Source organism: Galeopterus variegatus, unplaced genomic scaffold (genome assembly GCF_000696425.1).
Source record: "Galeopterus variegatus unplaced genomic scaffold, G_variegatus-3.0.2 Scaffold692, whole genome shotgun sequence".
Taxonomy (NCBI): Eukaryota; Metazoa; Chordata; class Mammalia; order Dermoptera; family Cynocephalidae; genus Galeopterus; species Galeopterus variegatus.
The window spans coordinates 239,277-259,128 of record NW_007726803.1 but is presented as its reverse complement, the minus strand read 5'-3'; the positions used below and the strand labels follow the sequence as shown (position 1 = coordinate 259,128).

The 19,852-nt window shown below is 41.2% G+C and overlaps 1 protein-coding gene across 3 annotated transcripts in view; it reads right to left on the bottom strand.

The window, feature by feature from the left end:
• OBFC1 (oligonucleotide/oligosaccharide-binding fold containing 1) overlaps window positions 1-19,852 on the bottom strand; it is a 34,902-nt gene that overhangs the window by 3,913 nt on the left and 11,137 nt on the right. For 2 of the 3 annotated variants that reach the window (XM_008571498.1, XM_008571500.1), the window contains 5 exons: window positions 16,015-16,185; window positions 15,150-15,273; window positions 13,473-13,647; window positions 7,970-8,092; window positions 5,376-5,448 (listed from right to left, as the gene is read on the bottom strand). In XM_008571498.1, the coding sequence (XP_008569720.1) occupies window positions 5,376-5,448; window positions 7,970-8,092; window positions 13,473-13,647; window positions 15,150-15,273; window positions 16,015-16,185 (666 nt within the window). The remainder of the gene's footprint in view (window positions 1-5,375; window positions 5,449-7,969; window positions 8,093-13,472; window positions 13,648-15,149; window positions 15,274-16,014; window positions 16,186-19,852) is intronic. The other variant, XM_008571499.1, reaches the window with a different exon arrangement.

The following is a 19,852-nucleotide window of genomic DNA, read 5'->3' as shown; positions in this document are numbered from 1 at the left end:
AGAATGTGGTGGACGGACAGGTGACACTGGAGTCCACCAGACCTGAATTCAAGTCTTGGCTCTATGACCGGGGCAAAGTGGCTCCTGAGAATAAAACAACCTACTTCACAGGGTGGCTGGGTAGATGAAAGGGGACTTGTGGTAGGTGCTTCTTACAGGGGAATTACTATGATTCTATCACTTCATCCATAAGTCAAGATGGTGCACATAACCTAGTCCCTGCTCTAAAGAAGCTTCAACCCTTCCCAAGAAGAAAAGACTCACAGACAGTTAAAGCTAAATAGCAAGGGATGGCAGGATGGGGTTGATGACAGAGGACAGCTGGAGAAGGACTCCAACCAAGCCAGGCCCACACCCTGCAGAGAGGGAGCACCAGGAGTGCTACTCAGCTTTCAGCCGGCAGGTACAGAGATCGAACCCTGGCCCTTGGTGTTACCAGTACCATGCTCTAACCAAATGAGCTAACCAACCAGCCCCTACTCAGCTTTTAACCTTAGTTTTGTAAGACATGGCTGCTTGGGCTCAAGGCTCGAGATGACTGACAGGTCTACATGGGGCCCTAAGCAGCGATGGTGACTGTCCCGGAGGCCTAAAATACTTCTGCAGGAAGGCTGGTCTGCTATCTGAGGGTTGTGTGGTGGGGCTGTTCAAAAAGTGACCTTCCAGTCACATGGGGACATAAGCTTAGATTCTTCTTTATATGAGAAATTATTAGAAAATAGTCAAAGTAGTAAAAGCCAGCAAGCAGTTCCCCAGAGGTTAGAACATATCGTTTGACTCTTCATAGGACAAACCCACAAGGTGAAGCAGACTTTTCTTTTTTTATTTTTTTGTCTTTTGTCTTTTTCCGTGTCCGGCAACGGATCGCAACCCTCAGTGTTGCCCCCGTACCGGACCGAGGACCGGCAACGGGATCGCAACCCTCGGTGTTGCTCCCGCGCCTCGCTCAGCCAGTGAGCGGGAACCGGTCTGTATGTGGGATCCGAACCCTCGGGCGGGAGCGCCGCTGCGCTTCCCAAGCGGCGCACTTATCCAGTGCGCCACCGGGCCTGCCCTGAAGCAGACTTTTCTGAAAGGTGTTTGCCTGGCAGACACTTATCCTACAATGCATCTCAAAGACCAATGATTACTGTGCCTTACGTTCTTCTAAGTGCTCTTCATCTGATACCATACCTCCACCAGAAACCAAAAATAGCTTTCTAAATAGATATTCTAAAGACCAAAATCATATTAAGATAAATTTCAGATATATCTACTTAACTATAAAATGTTAAGAAATCATTCTAACAGTCTTTCTAAAAGATTGTAATAAGTTTTAAAAAAATCACTCCAATATAAGAAGTATTATATGGCATTCCACAAAACACTGTTTCCACAAAAAAACGTTGTACAACCCAATGCATACAATGAGTCTGAGCTTGATATATCATCAGCTTTTCGAAAAGCTCACGTGTACAGTAATCATCTAGTGAGATGCTGCCGTTTTAGAACTCACCAAATGTTAATCTTCTTAGGTGTGAAAATGATGTGATGATTATATAGGAGAATGTCCCTATGCTTAGAAAATGCATGCTAATTTTTTTTTTAGTGAATGTAGGTGAATGGTATATGGGTGTTTATTGTACCAGTCTTTTACTTTTTCTATAGATTGGAATATTTTCATAATAAAAAGTTGGGGATAAAAACACACCTTCAATGTAGACCTCTTTCTTTTTGGATAATTTACCATTGTTGTACCCATACTTAAAGCAAAAATCAAGACTTTTTAAACTTTAGCCCAACAATAATAGAGCAAAATCCACAGAGATTCTATCTCAAACTGTTCCTTCCATATCAATATTATAAACCTAGCAGAGAGTGAGCCTCCAGGACTCCAGGCTAGAGAGTTAAGGGTTATCACCTGGAGCTTCATTTTTATTTAACTCTTCTGTAGCCCTAAGTATATGCTGAGTACTCTTCCAATAGCTTTGTAAACACCAATTCATTTGCTTCTCATAACAACCCATGATATAGATACTATTATTGCTATGGATTAAATGTATCCCCCAAAAGTTCATGTATTGGAAACCTGATTTCCATTATATGTACTATTGCCAGATGACCTCTAGAAGCCAATGTTAGATTTAAAATACAAGGTATGGAACAATGTGTTTTGTGTGCTAACCTTCACTTGTGTTTTTTAAAAAGGATAAAATATCAGGGCCGGCCCGTGGCTCACTCGGGAGAGTGCGGTGCTGATAACACCAAGGCCACGGGTTCGGATCCCATATAGGGATGGCCGGTTGCTCACTGGGTGAGCGTGGTGCTGACAACACCAAGCCAAGGGTTAAGATCCCCTTACCGGTCATCTTTAAAAAAAAAAAAAAAAAAAAAAAAAAAAGGATAAAATATGTTTGTCAGTGCATATAACATCTCTAGAAGGATATACAAGAAATAGTATAATGAATATAGTAGAATGACACTACACCTGTACCTCTTACCATATACTAAAATCAACTCAAAATGGATTAAAGAATTAAATATACATTCTGAAACAATAAAACTCCTTAAAGAAAACATAGGGGAAACACTCCAGGATGTAGGATTGAGTACAGACTTTATGAATACATCCCCAAAGGCACAGGCAACCAAAGGAAAAATAAACAAATGGGATTATATCAAACTAAAAAGCTTCTGGGGGGGGAAAGAAACAAGTAACAGAGCAAAAAGACAACCAACAGAATGGGAGAAAATATTTGCAAAATATACATCTGACAAAGGATCAATAATAAGAATATACAAGGAACTCAAACAACTTAACAGCCAAAAAAAAAAAGCAACCCAATTAAAAAATGGACAAAAGAGCTAAATAGGCATTTCTCAAAGGAAGATATATGAATGGCCAACAGACACATGAAAAAATGCTCAACATCAGCATTTGGGAAATGCAAATCAAAACCACTTTGAGATACCATCTCACTCCAGTTAGGATGGCTAATATCCAAAAGACTGAGAATGACAAATGCTGGCGAGGATGTGGAGAAAAAGGAACTCTCCAACACTGTTGGTGGGACTGCAAAATGGTGCAGCCTCTATGGAAAATGGTATGGAGGGTCCTCAAACAATTATAGATAGATCTACCATATGAGCCAGCTATCCCACTGCTGGGAATGTACCCTAAGGAATGGAAATCATTATGTCGAAGGAATGCCTGCACTCCCATGTTTACTACAGCACTATTTACAATAGCCAAGAGTTGGAACCAGTCCATATGTCCATCATCAGATGAGTGGATAAGAAAAATGTGATACATGTACACAGTGGAATACTTACTCTGCTATAAAAAAAAGTGAAATACTACCATTCGCAGCAACATGGATGGACTTAGAGAAAATTAAGTGAAATAAGCCAGGCACAGAAAGAGAAATACCACATGTTCTCACTTATTTGTAGGAACTAATAAAAATAAATTAATAAATATATACAAACAAACAGGAGGGGAAAAAAAAGACACAACAATTCCTTGAACTTGTTAAGACAAGTGAACAGATATGATGTTGATGGGGGACGGGGCAGAGGGAGGGAGGATAAGGAGGAATTGGTAAAGGGGACATGAAAATCAACTACATTATATATTGATAAAAATAAAAAAGAAACTAGTAACAACCACTGTCTTTGGAGAGTGGAACACAGAGGCTACGGCTCAGCGCTGGAAGGGAATCAGACTGTTCTGTGTGTATTTTTGCATTATCTCATTTTTTTTAAGTGTGCATATCTTAGTGTTCAGAATAATGTTTTAATGCCACAGTTTATGGCATTGTGAAGAGGAGTGGTCCCAGCAGATTACAAGACAGTCCCGATGAGGTCTTTTATGGGCATTCTCAGTTACTCAGGCTCCAGATTTCAGCTCCTGGGAGTTTATTAGTGCCAGGACATTGGCTTGTGGCTTTTAGAAGTTTGCCTTTACAGCACGAGTGTCACAGTCTGTCCACCTTTACGCAGACACTCATGGAAGCAGGAGCTGGCCTGTGAGTGGATATAAAACCTGCCACCTGTACCTCCCCACTCAGGTCACTGAGGCTGTTAGGGGCTCCTAAGAAATGAAGTGTGAATTCCTTTCATTTGCTTCACCAGCCCTAGAGGCTTTGATCCACATTCTGTTCTAATGCAGATCAAAATAAGAATCTGGCCAGGCTAGGACTAGGATGGAGCAGGAATGTTTTCTTAAGAGCATCTTCTCTTCTCTTCTTGGCTGAGAAATCCCACATTGCACTGTTCTCAAAAGCTCTTTCAATTGTGGACAAACAGGCTTTCCCCTCAACTGAAGTCTGTTTTGATTGTTCTGAATGAAGTGAACAACATTCATTCACTTGCATTAAAATAATAGATTGCTTTGAGTTTATTTTAAGACCTGTTGTCACACCAGTCTGGGATCTGACCTCATCAATTCTTGAAGGCTAAATAGGGATACCATAAACACCAGGGTTGGAGACCTGGCCCAGCTCCACCCGCTGACTCAGCCTGGAGCAGGTCCAAGCCCCAGGGATGTACATGCTGAAAAGAGTGGAGGTGGACTTCTCTGGCAGGATCAGGGGACTTGGGGTCATTAACAAAGTCTCCAACATTTGTTATTAGCATATGTTTGCAAAAGGTGGACTTTGAAAAGTCACCTTTGAGACTGATTAGTTTACTTAGGATTTAAAGATATGACTAATGCTTCCTTCTCCTTCTAACTAGTGTGGAAATGGTAATGTTCATTGCCAGATTAGCTACAGTTTGAGCATCTAACCACTAGAGGCTGACCTAACTCCACTAAAACTATTTTCTAAACTATTTCTTTTGCAAATGATCAGTTTCCAAGATCACTGAATTATACCATCCACACACTGTAATGTCTAGAACCATTCCTCCCAACACTGAAAGGCCTTGATGTTAGAAGACAGGGAAATGACAGGTTTGTGTTCAAAGACAAGGGGAAAGTGTGGAACAAGAAATAATATAAATCAGAAAGAACATGAGAACCAGAAAGACATCAAAGAGTTCTAGTGTAATGGCTTACATCACTGCATCAGGATCACCTGCAGACCTCACCTGTCTAGTCCCACCCCATCCCCCATAGAATCAGAATCCCTAGGGGTGAGACCTGCACACTGCATATTTAAAAGCTCCGAGGCTGAATCTTATGTGCAGCCAAGGTCAGAACAACTGTGCTAGCCTAATACTCACTGTAAAGAAGAGGAAACTGAGGCTCAGAGAGGGCTGGTGCCTCGAGCATCACCTCTCCAAGCCACTACTGGGCCAAGCCCCAGGTCTCCTGACTCTCCATCCAGTGCTCTCTGGGAGGGAGCATCCCCTTCCAGTGCACCAGGGCAGCACCTGTGCATTATACCACTTACGATTTGGTTTCTGGCAATCTTCCTGAATGATCTGGTGGATCTTTCTGTGCAGGTCTTTGTCTTCTCTTGTTACCTAAATAGGAAAAATAGTTCAGATAGAAAGTGTTCTTAGGTAACAGGGCAGTTGTGTCATCCAGACTCCCAAATTAGTACTTAGGATAGTTTCTAAAGATTTCATAACAATCATCTTTGCTACATCAAAACGTGGTTTTCGATACTTGGCCTATTGTCAGGCCAGTTCTGTTCCTAAGTGGCTCACTGTGGCAGTTGGGCCAGCACACACACCCTCGGGAGTTGGTTCCCTGGCGCCATGGCATAAAGAAAAACTGGAATTCTGTACTTTTAAGGAGCAATTTTCTTATTAAACACTCAACACATTTTGTAAGTTTACTCTTATTTGTTATATTTTTGAGGAAGGCACAAGTGATTGAAGTCTCCAATTTCCACCCCAGGACCCCTTCCTCTGGGCCATGACACCTGCCCTGTGATTCATTAGTTTTTTTCCTTCTCCCAATCACAAGGAAAAATAAAAGAAAAAAATTGTAAGGAACAGCTAGCAAGAGAGCAAATCTAGCCTATCCACTGAAACACCTTCTGCTCTCGAAGGCAGACATAACCAAGTTTCTCTCTCAGCTCAGGTAAGAAGGAAGTTGCAACCAAATGGGTTTCACCTTCGTGTTCAATAGTAAATCTAATAACAAAAAAAAAAAAAAGGGAAAGAAAAAGAAAAGAGAAAAAGAGGAAGGAAAGAAGGGAGGAAGAGGGGGGAAGGAGAGAGGGAAGAAGGGAAGAAGAAAGAAAACGAGCATGCAAACAGTTGTGAGTTTCCTCCTGACACAGCCCAAGAACATGGCCAGACTTACAGAATGGGGATACTGATCGCACCTGCTTTCTCTCAGCTCACAATGTTATTGTGAAGATTAAAAAAGGTAACATGCGAGAGCTGCTGAAAACCAGAAAGCCCAATACAAACAGAAGTATTGACATTACTTGATAACCACTTCCCTGAGGCCAAGCCTCAGGAGGAAGGAAACCTACAGGGAACGGAGGAGTGAAGTCAGAGGTGCAGACAAGAGATCTACTCTTGCCTGATCGCCCCATTCCAACTCACAATGATTCACAGGAGGAAGGGTGCAGCCCTGCCACACCTCACCCTGGACTGCTGCCTGTGACCCCAGGGCCTGCAAGGAATGTGTGTCCCAGAGGGGGCTCAAGGTGCGCTGTCCAGCAGGCGCTTCTCCAGCCTCCCAGGAGGCATCGGACTCCCACCCGTCCTGGGACAGGTGGATCGCACGGACCAGGTGGATCACATTCACCCTTCTACAGACTGGCATACCTTTTTCAAAATTACTCAAATAGCTTTTAAAACATATCTTAATTTTTAAAAACTCTCTAAAATGGGGAATCACTAGTGTAAATCAACATCAGGAAATGTCCTGTGAAAAGCTTCCCCTTCAGGAATCTCGCCTGTAAATAGAGAGACTTTCGGGATACCTCAGAATTTTGATCTGTCGCTAGGAGAACTGCAAGTAACTGAAGCCACAGCTGTGTTATTGATGTCAGTGTTGCAAGGAGGCTCACGTTCAACTGGCTCCTCCAATATTAAAGGTCTGCAGTAAGAGGCGAACTTTTAACACAGAAAGGAGGAGGCCAACACGCTCTCCTCCTCCTGCTGGGTGTCAACTGGCACAACCTGTAGAGAGGCCAGTCAGACTGTGTCAACCAAAAATTTAAAGGTACAAGCCCTTTGCTCCAGCAACTCTTCTTTTAAGAGTCAATCTTACAGGAATACTGAAATGAGTTCACAGAGATAATTGTGCAAAAACAGCTGTGTGACAGCAAAAGTTGGAAACATCATAAATGTCCACCACAGAGGAATGGTTAAAAAATGTACAGCATGTACCCATGATATGGGATACCATGAGGAGGTTAAAAAGAATGAAGTAGATGTAGTACTACTATAGATAGGAGCCTGTGAAATGCTACTTTGTTTTTTCTTATTTTTTTGGTGGCTGGCTGGTAGAGGGATCCAAGCCCTCGACATTGGTGTTATAAGGCTGCGCTCTATCCAACTGAGCTAACCAGCCAGCCCAAGATGTGCTATTTTGGTACCAAAAAAGTTGCTGAGCATTATTTAGAGCAGTGGTTCTCAACTGTCCCAGGGGATATTTGTCAGTGTCCAGAGACATTTTTACTTGTCATGACTAGGGGGCTGCTACTGACACTTACTGGGTAAAGGCCAGGGAGGCTGCTAAACACCCTACAGTGCACAGAACAGCCCCACAACAAAGAATCATCTGATCCAGATAGTGTTGAGGTTGAGAAACCCTGATTTAGAAGATGATCACATTTTGGTAAAACAAATAAGCCACAGGAGCATATTTTTATATGTCTGCCCCTATAAATATACAGATACATGACTAGAAGGATATATTGTTAGAAGAGGTACCTTGGGAAAGAGAAGGGCCAACTTTCACTTCTGATTTTATGTACCTCCTTAATGTTTTTTAAATACAATAAGTAGGTATTTGTAGGTAATAAATATATTTGTAATTGAAGCTGTGAAGAAAAAAATTAAGGTGCAGGTCTCTTACATAGTATAGGTTATCGAAACCACCATCCTTCTGGAAAACGAGTCCTTTTTCCCACAGCAGCTGTATGGCACACTTAAATATACTATGAATCGCCTTGGAAGTGGTGTCGTTCTTAAAATCCACCTGTATGAAGAGGAAAAGAGAAGGAAAAAAAGAGAGGAAATAAGTCCCATCTTACAGCACCTGAGAGCTGCTTCCTAGATCAACTGGTTTATGAATTCACCCAACAGGCTTTTTATCTGCTGAGTCAAAAAGATCTAAGTACACACCAGCAGAACAGGATGGTGTTTAAGGAGGACTGGGAAGTTTGCTCTGGCAGGATCATGCTGCTCCATACCTTAGTTGTGATTTTTTTGTTGTTTAATCAATGATATTGACTGAAAAATCAAAAAGCTACTCTTGCCGTTGTTACAATCTTTGATTTAATTTTTATACAGAATCAAAATGTTGCATACATATGAGCTCCTTTCTCCATTAAAATTGTGGCTGTAGCACCTCGGGGCCCACCCGGGGATCCTGGGCATGGAGAAGGGGACCGGACCCTCTCCCACAACCAGGCACACTGTGCCAGTGCCTCGGGACCCACTTGGGGACCGGGGGATGGAACCGGGGATCAGACACTCTCCACAACCAGGCACACTGCCAGCACTACGAAGCAGGCCAAAAATATCTCCTCCGTGTGGGTGGCCCACCTCAGCCACCACTATAACCATGGCTGCCGCCAAGGCAGCTAGACGCCACAACCACCACGCAGATGGTCCGCCAGCCATTGGAGTGAGTTGACACAAGGAGAGTCACCAGCAGAGATCAAGAAAGGAGGAGGATGTCTGTCTCCACAGAGCCCATTTCATACTGACTGAAGAGGCATCTGCTCTATGATAGTACTGGGGGACCTGATCATGTCTCTCAGCATTGGACAGATCATTTGGGCAGCAAATCAACAGAGTAACCATTATTCTTTCAGAGGGAGAGAAGAAATCTAGGGTGATTAGAGGGGGGAGGGAAATGGGGATGGGGAGGGATTTGTCAAGGGACATAAAGAATTAGGATCTGTAAGAATATATATGCTAGTAATATTGATTTGATCAATATATCTCAATGTTGAACCCCCAAAATATGTATAATCAATTTTGATTCAATAAAAATAAATAAATAAAAATTTAAAAAAGATCTAAAAATAAAATAAAATAAAATAAAATAAAATCGTGGCTATATACAATCTCTTCCTAAGGACTTCAAAGAATTTTACACATACTGAAGTAATCTGGGGATTCCAGCATGCGGTAAGTAGTAAGCTGTCTCCTTATTTTAAGAGGAGGACGATAGAGGCAAACAGCCGTGCAGAGACCTCGCAGGGTGGGCCCATGGGTTAAAAGTAGAGTGCGGGCCTGGGGTGAAGCCAGGACTCCACCGGGAAGGAGTCTCTGCTGCTGTTGGCTTTCCATCTCCTCCCTTTCAATATTTGTTCCCTTCTCCAAGAGATGGGTTTGCCAGACAAGGTACCGGGTCATCCCATTTCTTGTTCCCAAGGAAGCTAGGCTGACAGCTACGTCCCATCCTGGTTAACCAGCCTTTGTGCTTCTTGAGGTGAGGACTCTGTACTTCATCTCTGCCATGTCCTCCCTGGCACACAGTAGCTGACCAAGAAAATATTTGTGAGATGAATGGCAATAAATACCCCATTAGAGAGGCTGTATCCTTATTATTCCATTAGGGATTTTCCATTCATTCCCAAAACAAAGAAAATGGTGAACAACAATTGTCCTTCAAGGTAGAGATCTACAGATCCTTTTTTTTTTTCTTTTTTGGCGGCTGGCCGGTATGGGGATCCAAACCCTTGACCTTGATGTTCAGCTCCATTTTTAATGTGACAGAAATCTGTCAAGATATTAAAAAGATCAGCGCTCCAAAGAAACATGGCAAAGCTTCCAAAAAAGTGTTTGAAGGTGAGGTCCTACCTCTGATGAAAGGTACTTACCAGGGCTGTTGGGGGCAGCACCCACAGATGCTGAAAAAGAGCGAGTGGTTGAGATTTGCTGATGACATTTCCTCAAGGTGACAGGGAAAGGAAAGAACTCCCAAATGGTCTCAAATGTTGACAATTCCATCCCTAAAGAAACCATTCTAGAGGAGGCCCTCTAAGGCATTCTGTTAATCTAACAGCTTCCAGTGATGTTTCACAAATGTGCTCACCTGGGCTAAAGATGACAGTTTAACACTCTTAATTAAATTAATAGGTTGAGTTTTTCCTAACAGAACAAACTGGAGAACGTGGTCATTAGAACACTGGGGCCTAAAGACTAACAAACATCCCAGCTTATGACAGTGCCTGTTCTCTGAAGGGAGAATATGGCAGAGAAATACCTGATGACTCCTACTCTCAGAGAAGCTGTCTAGGTGTGTTTCGAATAACACCTCACCTAGAAATCCTCAGCCACACATCTTTTTATTCACAGGGGCTTAAGGGAAAGCCTTAAGTAATTTCACACATGAATGCTCTTAGGGGATGTGCAATCAACCTGATACACACTCCTTAAGAAACCTTTATAACTACTTAATCTTTAAGGTAGTCAATTTAACATAAGGACCTTAAGGGTCAAGTTTATTACGCCTCTTAGTAAGATGGAAGTAAATTAGAAACTACGTAGAAATGATTGTCACATTATTTATTATTCCTGTCATTAAAAACAACTCTTGGTTATCTCCAGACCACATGAAATGCCTGGTTCCTCCTCCCAGATTTCAGTAAGAACAAGTAGTAGGAGACAGAGCTAGGCCCAGGAAATTAAAAGCACAGTTTCAGGGTTTCAGCTGTGAACAAGAAGGACACACCAGAAATGGCTTTTGTAAATAGAAACAGTGTGTGAAGCTTCCTTTCCAAAAATGTTTGCCTCAGCTAACCTCGGGACATATCTCCCTGGCCTGGTTATAAAGACCACAGTCCTAAGGGGAAAGCCTCCCATCACCTTCTCACCAGCAGGTTTTTTTGGACTTGGGTCTGTGTCTTTCTTGTCTTTTTTGAAAGAGCAATGACAGACTCGAGATTCAGGAAACCAAAATTGCTCACAGAAAAAAACAGCGACCGGCTGAACGTGCAGAGCCTTACTAAGCCTCTCTCCATCTCAGGTCAGGAACTGGGTGGATCCCTGAAATATATATAGTCTTCATTTCCAAATAAACTCAACATTCATCCAGCTGCCAAAGAAACAATGGTTTTGCAAGGTCTGCTTATCATGTTTCTGGATTTGCTAAGAAAGGCCATTATGGAACAACAAAGAAAAGGAGAAAACATTCAAACCCGCTCTCTGCCTGCCTCTAAACTATGACACCATCACAATGACTTTTTGTTAAGCTTTCATAGGTATGACAACAGAAAGTGACAAAGGATCTAGGGTTTCACCATCATTGTCAAGCTTCTTTAGTCTCCCAGGTCTCAAACAGAATTCAATTTAATGACACTGACCTCCCCCACCCAGAGCAACGTGAGGGACTAATTCATAATTGGTGAAAAAAAAAATAGTTTCCAAAGACAAAACAAACATAGTGCCATATTCCTTTCTTTTTAAACACATAGCACTGGGCAGACACAAGTTTCTACTCTAAGCACACTAAGAGTTTTCAAAAAGATATCAAACCAAAAGTTCCCCACCAATCATTTTGAATGGAGGAGGCTTTCAGTCCTCAAAGAGTCCTTAAGTCTCTTTACCTGATTATAGCTATCACAGAGGAGCTGCTTCATGTGAGGAATGTAGTTTTCACTAAGCTTTAAAGTTTCCTTCCAAACACACCAACAGAGCCATCAGAAACCCTAGGAGGTCAATTTGGCTCTGAACCTCCTCTAAATGATTAAATGATTTTCCCATGATTAAATGGGAAAAAGGTCAATCTTGCTCTCCCTGGACAGATGCAACTGTGTAGAAGCAACCTTGGCAAAGAATAAAGCACCCAGATGTGACCCTCTCCACTGGGTGCTTTCTGAAATGCTATCCCTCATCTCCCTGTGTGAAAGCATGGGTCACTGGGCACATAAGCCTATTGCCAGGCACAGATCATTAGGTACAAGAACAAAACTGAGAAGCACAGGTTCCTCGGAGGTTGGGAGGGTGACCTGTATCCCACCAGAATCACGAAGAACAACTTGTTTCCTGGCACAGGTACTCATAGTAGCCTTGATGGTAATGGAGAGAGACTGGAAAACATCTAAACAATCCAGGACTGGAGAAACTGGTTAAATAAATTATGGTCCATGTAACAAAAGATATGTATTGCCGGGAAGGGATCTCTTAGACATACTGTTCAATGAAAAGCCAGGTCTACAGTATACTACAGAATGCTACCATTTGTGTAAAAAAGAAGGGATACAACTACTTCTACTTTATATATGCACAAACTCTATCCAGAAGGATATTCAAGAGGCTAGTAATGGTGCTTGTCTCTGGGAAAAGGAGGTGGGAGGGAAGATGGGAAGGAAACTTACTTTTCACCATATACTTTCTGTGACTATTGGAATTTTTAAAAACCATTCATTCCTTCAATCAATAAATAATTATTGAGAAACTGCTTTATGTCAGCCCTATTCTCGGCCCTGGGCAGAGAGCAAAGAACAAGACAGACGAAGCCTCTGCTCCCACAGAACTTAATTTCTGCTGGAGGAACGGGCAGGCAAGCCTATGAATACCAGTGACATCACAGATATGAAAACAGGGAGACAACAGTGAGGGACCCCGTGGCGATCACATCAGGTGGTCAGGGAGGGCAAGAGGGTCACACTTAAGCTGAGATCATTCCCCAGTGGGATAAAGAAAATAAATAAAAATAAACAAATAGTAGTCGTGTTACAACAACAAACCTAAGAACTGTAATGAAAGGGAAAGCCTAAAAACGAAGTCTCAAATAATCCTTAATTCCAAGCAAACACCAAACAACCAAACAAGCTCACCTGTAACATTAGGGGTGAAAACCTGGGGACAGCTCTTTCCAAGAGGAATAAAAAGTTACTTAAGTGTTCCTTGAAATTTCTACTTATAAACCAGACTGAATACAACTCACTATTTAAACTCCTCAACCTTCTTGTGAAGAGAGGGCAAGTCATTAAAAACCTTTGTTCAAGTTCAAGAATCACCTTGCTGATCAATAAATAATCTTGGAAGGATAATTATCTCCTCTCATTTACCTTCCCCTCACTTGGCTTCTGCTGAGATTAAATACCCATCTCAGTGAGTACTACCAACTGAGTACTATAAACCTTAGACTATTTTTTCCTACTCAAAGATTAAACGTAATGCAATTAAGTAAGGAGGGAAAAAAGGCAGGTCCAGCTTCATTTCAGATTCTTAGTGGTCAATGACCTTTCCAGAATAGAAATGACACGTTATAGAATCACAACTTCTATTGCCTGGGTCCACCCTGTGAGTCTTGATGCTATGGTCACATTCACCCACACCCTTCAGCTGCACATTTGGGGTGGGGAACTGGAATTCTCACGTGGTCATGTTGCACTCACTTGGTCAGAGCAGGTCCTGTGAATCACAGGCTGATTGGCAAGGGACAGCAAAGACTCCACCATTTCCAGCTCCTGCTGGTAAAAGGTTTGCACTCTGTTCTCTGTGAGGAATTCTTTCACTTTTTCACTCAGCAAAGATGTGAGACTGGCAAGGTCCAAGGCACCTGGATTGCTGCTGGGTAAAGTTTTAAAACGCTCTGTAGAAAACCATCACCTTGTTGGCATGGATAAAACAGAAAGTTAGCTAGAAAATGCAACACTACATTGATGCTTGTTTTTTTTTTTTTCCTTTTTGTCTTTTTTTGTGACCGGTAAAGGGATCGCAACCCTCGGTGTCGCGCCCGTACCGCGACCGGCAACGGGATCACAACCCTCGGTGTCGCGCCCCCACCGTGCTCAACCAGTGAGCGGACCGGTCTCTATATGGGATCCGAACCCTTGGCAGGAGCGCCACACTCTACCGAGTGCACCACTAGGCCGGCCCTGATGCTTGTTTTTGACATAAAGGGTAATTCATACAGTGAATATTCATGTGGTTGCTTAAAATGATGAGGTTGAACTGCAGGAACTAAGAGACATATTCATGACAGATTAAGAAAAAAAGTCAAGATGCAGAATACCATGTAAGGTATGCTCCCGTTTTTGTAAAGAAGCACAAAAAAATCCACAAAACATATGGGCAAATATTTGTGCTGTGTGTGCACAGGAAAAACAAGTCTAAAAGGATTCATGCACATCGGCCTATGAATAGTGGTAACCCTCTGGGGAATGGTGCTGAGGTAGGAGACAGAAAGAGAATTTTCACCTTTTATTTTATACAGGTCTATAATTTGTACTTTTTTTAAATACAATTTTAAAATTAGGGAAATATATTCACATGTTATGAATAGTGGTAACCCTCTGGGGAATGGTGCTGAGGTAGGAGACAGAAAGAGAATTTTCACTTTTTATTTTATACAGGTCTATAATTTGTACTTTTTTTAAATACAATTTTAAAATTAGGGAAATATATTCACATGTTAAAAAAAATTAAAGAATATATAGTATAAAGTGTGCTTTCTGTCCTCCTCTGCCTCCACCTCCTAGGAGCCACTGCTAGTGGCTCTCTGTATCTCCTCTGAGTTCTTTCACGCATACACTTGCAAATATGTATTATTCTTATTCCTCCTGGGTTTTGCCCCCCCCCGGCCCCACATGGAAGAGTAAAATCATCCCTGGTTGAGAACAGCTGGTGTAGTTTTTGTAGATTTTTCATTATGATGTGCAATGGCGTGGTATTTTCATTGTGATGTGCTTTGGTGCAGTTTTCTTCAGGTTCTTGCCTTGGCGTTCACCAAGTTTCTTGGATCTGTGAGTGTACAGTGTTTATCAAACTTGGAAAAATGCCAGCCATTATTTCTTCAAATATTTTTCCCTGCTCCCTCTTGTATTCCTTCAGTGACTCCAATTACATGTATATTTCCCCCACAACCACCTAAGGACATTTGTACAATCATTATCTTCACTTTACAGTGAGGAAATTGAGGCATACAGAGGATTAGAGGACCTGCCTAGAGCCTCACAGCACTTGAGTGGACCATTCTGGATTTGAACCCAGGCCAACCCTGGCGTCTGGGCTCCTGCTGCTTGGCCGTACTGCTATGCTCACGTTTTCAGCAGTCGTTGGGCATAACTTACCTTAGTGCCTTTTCTTTCTCTAGAACTGGGCTGCGGAAAGGCTGGTCATAAACCTTCCTGTAGATAATGGGCAGTTCAAGCATTTTTGCAATTTGAATGTTCCACACTGGATCGTCCACTTTATCTAAGAAACCACCATGAAAGAGACATCACAGAAATGACACTGAGATCAGTTCTTTCCCATGTCCAAACTGCTGCTAGGACAACAGTAAATGAGGCACTTGGTGGGTGTCCTCCCTTGTGGGTGTTCAGGGATCATACAATCCAGAGGCACTAAATGGTTCCCAGTCATCCTGTGAGACCAGATGCAATACACAGGCTTGGCTGGGGAGCTGGCTGGGGCTAGGAAAGTGCACTGGTGAGTGTTCATGCATCTCTTCCCATGGGGACCACAGGGGCTGGCCTCGAGACTTCCACCTGAAAACCAGCCAGCACAGTATGGAGGGAAGATGAGGTGGGACTGTCATATTTCTGGTTAGTTATTTTCATTTAGAGTTAATGGACTCAATGTCGTTAAAGAAATTTCCATCATTTTGAAGAATATCAACACTGTGCCCTAATGGATTGACACTTAGTCTAACTTCAAAGTACCTTGGAAACTCTACTATGTTGTCCAAATAAACTTGCCAACTATACATAGTAAATAATCCACTTTCTTTCCCAACTTATAATTACCTCTCTTCAAAATAAGATTAAGAAATACTGCTTTTCTAAAGAAAGCATGTTACGCAATATAATTTCCCCCATTAAACAGAGTTAAATCTTCTTATCTAAACTTTTGGAAGTTTGACTTTTAGGTAAACAAGAGTTTACTGGACACACACCCAGAATAACAAATAATTTGGCAGCAATATCTTGTGCTTACAGTAAGCCGTGGCATGAATTTCTCGCTCTTCTCTGTATGTGCGGATGTAGCCTCTGATTCGGATAATGTCCCCAAATTCTATCCTTGTTCTCTGCTCAATGGTCTCTTGCAGCTTCTTAAGCTGTGAGGTTAAGCTCAGTTCTCTTGCTGCACTGGGAGCAGCTGCGGTTGCTGGGGCCAAAGGAAAGAGAGAAAGTTGTAACACAATCACTCACCACATTTGTGATAGTTTCAGGGTAAGACCAATACAATACCCTTATTTATTATACTTCTGATTAGTATCTCTACTATAGGAAATCCATGTAACCTTTTGAAATCCTCTACTGAATAAAAGGTTTAAGCTGTAATTATTCAAAAGGAGAGGGAAGGGAACAGAATCTGGACCAAGGCCAAGTGGCTGAGTTCCAATACGGTGTCAATGCCTTCTCTCCTACCCCTGCATTGTCAGTGCAGTCAAAGGGCTCTATGTGGTCCTGAGCTGAACTCTGCACGGTGAGTTCAGCTGGATTTGGTGTCAATACCTTAAAGTGTCCTTGCGGGAGACTAGCCCCACCTAGGTGCTCAACATCCTAATCTCTCACTGCTTGTCTCTTGAGAACTAGGCTAATTTATCTCTTTCTGTCTTTCTCACACAGACACACACACACACTTCCACTCAAAACTATAAACTTAAGCAACTTCATGGTGAAAAGTATCCAATGCACATTCAATTCTAAATAATTTCTGTCACTCAATTTTACTTCCAAATTGTATTAGTTAAATAAAAAGAACAGCCACAGATATTTGGGTACTACAGGTGCTGTTCTAAGGACTTTATAATCTGTTAACACATCCTATCCTTACAACTGCTCCTATTTATCATTAGTTCCATTTTACAGATGAGGAAACTGAGTCACAGAGATCAAGCAACTTGCCTAAAGTAAAATTCTCTGCTGCCTGCCCCAGAAGATGCTCCTATTTTCCATATTTATAGCTGATGTGTGTAAAAGATTCTGTGTTCTGCTTTTCTGCCTGGCATAATTTCCAACACACTTATGTATCCACAGAATCCACACAACTCGGTACTTTATATAACAATATAGCATTCTGTCTTGTTAATATGCCAGTTATTTAGCTAGTCTCACTAAATATTTCCTCCCCCTTTTTATAATCTTTTATTTGGGTTCTTGTCACTAGCACTGCATGGGGAGAGTACAGCTTAGACGTCAACATTCAGATACTGCAGTCAGAAAGATCTTACTAGAATCTTGGTTTACCTCTCACTAGCTGTGTGACCTTGGGTAGGTTGCTTAACTTCACTGTGCCTCAGTTTCCTCTCTACTCTTAAGCCTCAGTTTCCTCAATTATGAAGTGGAGATATTGGCAGAGGCTATATCACACATAGAGTTGTTGCGTATGATTTAATTTATCCTTACATCATGAACTTAGCACAATGCCAGATCCATAGGAAATAATAAATATAAGCTATTTGTGATAATGAATGATTAAACTCTCTAGACAAAATTACTTTGTTTTCTTTGGAGTCTTTCACTGGGGAGAACTGGGTAAAAAATACAAACAGGTTTACAGTCCATTACCTAGTGTCAGAATGTTTGTCAGAAAAAACATAATCAAGGCCGGCCCGTGGCTCACTTGGTAGAGTGCGGTGCTGATAACACCAAGGCCACGGGTTCGGATCCTATATAGGGATGGCCGGTTAGCTCACTGGCTGAGCGTGGTGCTGACAACCAAGTCAAGGGTTAAGATCCCCTTACCGGTCATCTTTTAAAAAAAAAAAAAGAAAAAACATAATCAAACCACTCTGTTTTCACATGATGTTACTAGCAATGTTTGTGTGCTCACAGTTCTACACCAGCTTCAGTCATTTGGAATTTTAATATCTTAACAAATATATAATGGTTCCATATGTTTTATTTTGCCTTTAAATTGCAAGGGAGGCTATGTGTTTTTATATGAGATGATCTACTCTCTGTATTTCTTTATAAATAAGCCCATCTCCTTAACTTTGTTAGTTTCCTAAAAACTCCAGAGAAGCTTTATCATTTATGCTTATTACACAACTCTCCCCATTCCATTGCTTTCTTTTTTTATGTTTATTTGATTTCATTTTAGTGCAGAAAAGTCTGCAAAGAATCTTTTGATTTTTGAGTCCCATCATTCTTGTCGATGATGATGGTTTTCGGTGCCTTAACAGCTGGGGTCTTAAGAGAGTGTAACATATTTATTGGGATAAATATACAAGTCTATCTTCTTTGCGTTATTTTATGTAAGCTGCAAGATAGAAACACAGTTAACATTCTTTTTTGTTTGTTTTGTTTACTGGCAGCTGGTATGGGGATCGGAACCCTTGACCTTGGTATGACAAGGCCTCGCTCTAACCAACTGAGATAATTGGCCAGCCCTGACTCTTTTTAAATATTGCTATCTACCAGAAACAACAGCATTTGTTAAATGCTGATTTATATGCTTCTGTTGTATTATTTCTGGTTTGTCTTATAATAGGGTTTCTAGAAAGAAGGGAATCTTTCTTTTGGTCACTTGATCAAATTTTCTGCTTTTTAACTTAATACAATTTTGACAGTCATGGCTTTATAATCTGCATAGGCATCAATTTTCTTTCTTTTTCTTTTTTCTTTTTTTTTTTGGCAGCTGACTGGTACGGGAATTGGCACTCTTGACCTTGGTGTTATAACACCACGCTGTAACCAACCAAGCCAACTGGCTAGCTCTTCAATTTTCTTTTAACACATCTATTTTATCAAAGAAAACTGCAATGTAGGGAGCACAGAGGACTTTGTGTATGTAGTAATCGAGACCTAGGAAACTAGACACAGTCAGCATTAATGCTGCTCAGCTTACTGGCTTTCTTCAGGAAATCCCCAACTACTGCACTACTTTTTAAGAGGCTGTTCCATCTGTGCTCCTATCCCCAGGTCCTCTTCAACTTAGGCTACATCTTAAAAGTATGTACAGATTTCATGCCATTATGCAGACATTATAGGTGATAATAAATGCTTCATATAGCACCACTGAAATTGTCAGACTGAAGACTGGTCTGAGAAAAAGCTCAGCTTTCATTTAAAAGGTGAGCCAAATCGTCAAATGAAGGCTCAAGCTGTGTAATTTAATGAACACAAGGAGATAGCTGGAGCCTAACAGAAATTCACTTTTAAGTAGTCTATTCCGTCGTGAAAGATAAATCCCCTTTAAAATTCTAATATCAAGGGCCAGGCTTTCTTAACTTCGCTCATAAGCTAAGTCCAAATGGTACATTCAATGTGACATTTATAGGAGTTAACATTATATTCTTATACTTTAACTGATTAAAACATGATTTTGACTCAGACTAAATTTTGTTTAAGAAAATTAGTCTTTGTTGGCCACTTTCCAATGGAAAGCTTTTAAACTGAGGGCAATTAAATTAAAAAGAGAATGGGCAAGTTGGGGAAAATTTAAAAATATCACTTAATAGGTAACATGATGAGAATCATTTTTAGGTTTTCTCCTTGTACTCTTACCCTCTCTTTATATTCACAAAGCAATTTCAAATTAAGGCTACCCACTGAGAGTATTCATCTACTTACTGTTATTTTAAAAGCCTCCATCTCAGTATTAATAGCCATTTTGTTGATCTAAAAAATTACTAAATATAAGAATTATGTAATATTCCTGATGATGTCATTTCTTTAAAAAAAAGTTCATTTTGAAAATGAAAATGTTGTCTCAAAAAGGTGACTGCAAACTACAGCTCATGGGCCAAATCCACCTGCAAACTTGTTTTGTAAATAAAGTTTTATTGAAACACAGCCATGCTCATTTGTTTATGTATTACCTATGG